Here is a 3,869-nt window from a genome sequence, read left to right as displayed (position 1 = left end):
GCTGGGGGGTTATAGCAAAGCAATTTCTTATGGAAAATGGATTTAATCCCATGGAGCTATCTAAGCACTCTTCACGTGGGAGAGTCTAACCAAATTGACAACTACCTGCTTCCAGTGTGTGCTAGGCCTACCAAAACCATTAATACGGAAATATTTGTTGGAAACTGATACCCAGTGTTAAAAAATATAGACATGTCACTGTACAGGAGACAGAGCCAACCATGAAAAGCTGAGAAGCAAGGTCAATTTGGGCAAAATTTATTGGCATGCCACCTCCAAGGCTACTAAAGTTCTATAAATGGGTGTGCTAGAAAAATTTCTCCTAGGGTGGAGACGATAGGGCAGGTGGTCTCCCTCTGAAAACAATAAACAGGTTCAGAAAAGGATCCAATGTATAATAGAATTGATGCCTATTCTTGAAATACTTAGGCCCACTTGAAAGTCTTCCATGTTGAGTTTCGCATGGCCCAGGATCTAATTTGATGGCTAAACTCCAGATTTTTTCACAAGGAAGAACATATGATGTCATTCCACAACTCGCCTGGTCTTCGGTCATTAGTGTTCAGTCAGTGAATGTATTCTTGAGATGGTCTCTAAATTCAGGTGGGACAAGCTCAAGGTCATACTTTGGCTCTTGTGGACTTGGTCTGATTTTCTTCAGCTTCAAGATGTTTCAGAAATAGAGTGGAGGCCTTTCTTTCAAGTCATCTCTGTGTGGAGTTAAACCGACAACTTTCTGGTTTGCTGTTCAGTGCATCCCAAGGGACTCCAGAGAGATCTCGATGGCCGTGTTAGTGAATCAAGTGGCTTTCCCTATTACAAGCTTTCCTTTGTCTGTCTGAACGGATGAATTTGGGAGTGTTTGTTTTGTTTTCATGAATTCTTTGCTTCATGTTTGCTGCAGCGGATCTGTAGGAATCTGAGAGCAAAGACAAGGTGGAAGTGCTTATACCTGGAGAGGCCAAGCTGTTGTCGCTGAAGTTTACGTGGAGGAACCAGCTCCATGGAGCCCAACGAGATGATGTGGAAGATCTGCCAAGTGTGCGATGCCAACAGCTGCGAGTGGGATGTCTCCCGGGCATATGTGTTGCTGTGCACACGTGACGTGCAGGCCAAGAGGACTTTGTGCAGTGGAGGATGAAGGTATGCACACTGCCTTGATGATTGCTCAACAGGGTTCAAGTGAAGTGAATTTCGGGCACCTTTTTTAGGTGGGTTTTCCGAACATTGCCTTCAAAATTACAGAGGAGCTTAAACCTTGGAACTCCTGTTTTCTCTCAGGCAGCTGCTGCCCCCATTTTAAAGTGCAAGGTCACTGGTGATTTTTGAGACAATGTTATTGAAGGCCTCAGAGGTCCCTGAAATTCTCTTCACTTTTACCCCATTGAGAGTCCTCCGAGGCAGGGTGCACACCTCCATCCTCCACTGAGTGAAGTCCTGTTGTCCTGGTGTGCCATTCATACACAGCAGTGTGTATTTGTGTGTGAGATCCCAGTCACAGCCATTGGCATCCAACACTTGACAGATCTCCTGCAGCATCTCGTCGGGCTCCAAGGAACTGGTGATCTTCATCCTCCAGGTAAATTTGAGAGAGCGTGGTTTGGCCTGTTGAGGTTTGATCATTTGTGCAGCTTTGCTGTCCGATGCTTTGTGGTCCTTTTTGTCATATGTAAAACAAAGGCATCTTCTCATGAGCTTAAAGAACCTCCCAGTGGCCCGCTTCCAGCCCTGGCTGCTGACAGAGGAAGAGGCTGGACTCACAGTCTGGGGCAAACTCGGCTGGTCAGGTAACTCATGCACTTGCTCCTCAGAGGAAGAGGCTAGACTCACAGTCTGGGGCAAACTCGGCTGGTCAGGTAACTCATGCACTTGCTCCTCAGAGGAAGAGGCTAGACTCACAGTCTGGGGCAAACTCGGCTGGTCAGGTAACTCATGCACTTGCTCCTCAGAGGAAGAGGCTAGACTCACAGTCTGGGGCAAACTCGGCTGGTCAGGTAACTCATGCACCTGCTCCTCATTTGCGGAGCTTAGATTTGACATTCCCTGGGTAAAACTGGTTTTCTCCGGGGCCCCGGCACTCTCGTTGATGGTGTAGGCTGAGGAGGAAGGCACAGAAACACACTGGGGTGGTGTGATGGGCTGTGGCACCTCACTGTTTCTCCCCTTGGCATACAGGTCAGAGTCCTGGTTGGGCTGTGCCCAGGCTGTGGTAGATTGCTGCCGCAGGTGGGCCAGGGCCAGGGAGAATGATGGAGAAGTAGACACCATGGAGGTCCCCATCCCTCCCTCAGAGAGAGTGTTCAAAGCATCGCGGATGTAGTAACCAAAGGTGGGAATGGTGGGCTCGGTGTAACTACGCTGTTTGGGTTTAGGACAGACGGTAGGAGGCACTTCATGGGATGAGGAAGGAGTGTGGCTATCGGTGCAATGGGCTTCAGCCTGGGGTTCCAGGGTGCTGGTGTGGCTGTCAATCTCATATGTGTCGTGACGCAGGATCAGATAGGTGGCGTTCGCATCATTGTAATTGTGGTTCAACAGTGAGTCATGAATGTCTTCCTGCACGTAACCTGTGTTCACCGTCACCTCAGTGTGCCAGTGGTTATCGTAGTCTGGGAGTGGCTGCACATAGAGCTTTTGTTTTTCTTCGTGGCTCACCTTCATCCATGGATGTGCTAGGATGTCCTCTAACGTGGCTCTCTTTCTTGGGTCACGAATGAAAATTTTACTGAGCAGGTGTTGACACTGGCTAGACATGTGGAAGGGAACGTGATATTGTCCCTGCAGCACCTGCTCTCGCAGCTTCGTCAAGGTCTTCCCACGAAAAGGCAGAGATCCAGTTACCATGAAGTATAGGATGACTCCCAGGCTCCACACATCCACTGGGGGTCCGTCATACTTTTCTCCCTGAAGGAGTTCTGGGGCAGAATAAGGGGGAGTGCCACAGAAGGTATCCAGCTTGCTCCCTGGGGTGAATTCAGTTCCTAAACCAAAGTCTGCAAGTTTGATGTTCATTCGCTTGTCCAATAGTAGGTTTTCTGTTTTCAGATCCCTATGAACAATACTCTTGTCGTGGCAGTACTTCACCGCTGACACTATTTGTTGGAATTTCGTTTGGGCCTCTTTTTCGCTCATGAAGCCATGATTCACTAGGTGGTAAAAGAGGTCCCTTCCACTTGCATACTCCATCACTATATAGAGGGCGTGCTCATTCTCTATGACTTCAAACAGCTTTACAATATTTGGATGATGGAGATCCTTCATAATTTCTATCTCTCTGTATAGTCTGTGGAGGTCGGAGGACGTGTGCTGGATCTTGTCAATTATTTTAATGGCTACCTCTTGGCCGGTGATGATGTGCTGGGCCAGCTTGACCTTGGCAGATGCCCCCTTGCCGATGGTTCTGAGGAGGTGGTAGCGTCCCACATGAGTTTCCTCCACAGCAGAGAAGGCTAAGTGGCTCTGCAGCATGTTGGCTATGGTGCGAAGGCGTAGCGGGCTTTGGGATAAGAGGTGCCCTGGTGGTAGGATTAAAAACTTAAAAACCCAAAACCCTAAAAAGTGGTGACTAAAAACTTAATGAAATATGGAAAAAATGAGAAAAAGTTAAAATATAATCAAAAAGGTAAAATGAGAAAAGAGGAAGTAAAATTTTAAAAACTGATAAAAATAAGATAAATTGTATATATAAACAAAACAAGAAATCAATGAGAAAGATTCAAAAAAGGAATAAATAACATGAGCATAAGAAAAAATACAAAATAAAACAATAATAGTAAGATGATAAAAAAATTAACAAGTACATAGAAAAAAAGAAAAATTGAGGATGTAAAGGAAGAATAAAAGGAAAAACGAATGAATGCAAATGAGGA

General features: G+C 46.4%; 1 protein-coding gene across 1 annotated transcript; it reads right to left on the bottom strand.

The window, feature by feature from the left end:
* Positions 1-1,299: 1,299 nt before the first annotated feature.
* LOC126070964 (serine/threonine-protein kinase MARK2-like) lies at positions 1,300-3,468 on the bottom strand. The gene has a single exon (XM_049875282.1). The coding sequence runs from the start codon at positions 3,466-3,468 to the stop codon at positions 1,300-1,302; it is 2,169 nt and encodes a 722-aa protein (XP_049731239.1).
* Positions 3,469-3,869: the final 401 nt, after the last annotated feature.

The sequence above is a fragment of the Elephas maximus genome, chromosome 3 (assembly GCF_024166365.1).
Source record: "Elephas maximus indicus isolate mEleMax1 chromosome 3, mEleMax1 primary haplotype, whole genome shotgun sequence".
Lineage (NCBI taxonomy): Eukaryota > Metazoa > Chordata > Mammalia > Proboscidea > Elephantidae > Elephas > Elephas maximus.
This window is presented reverse-complemented; position numbering and strand designations above follow the sequence as displayed.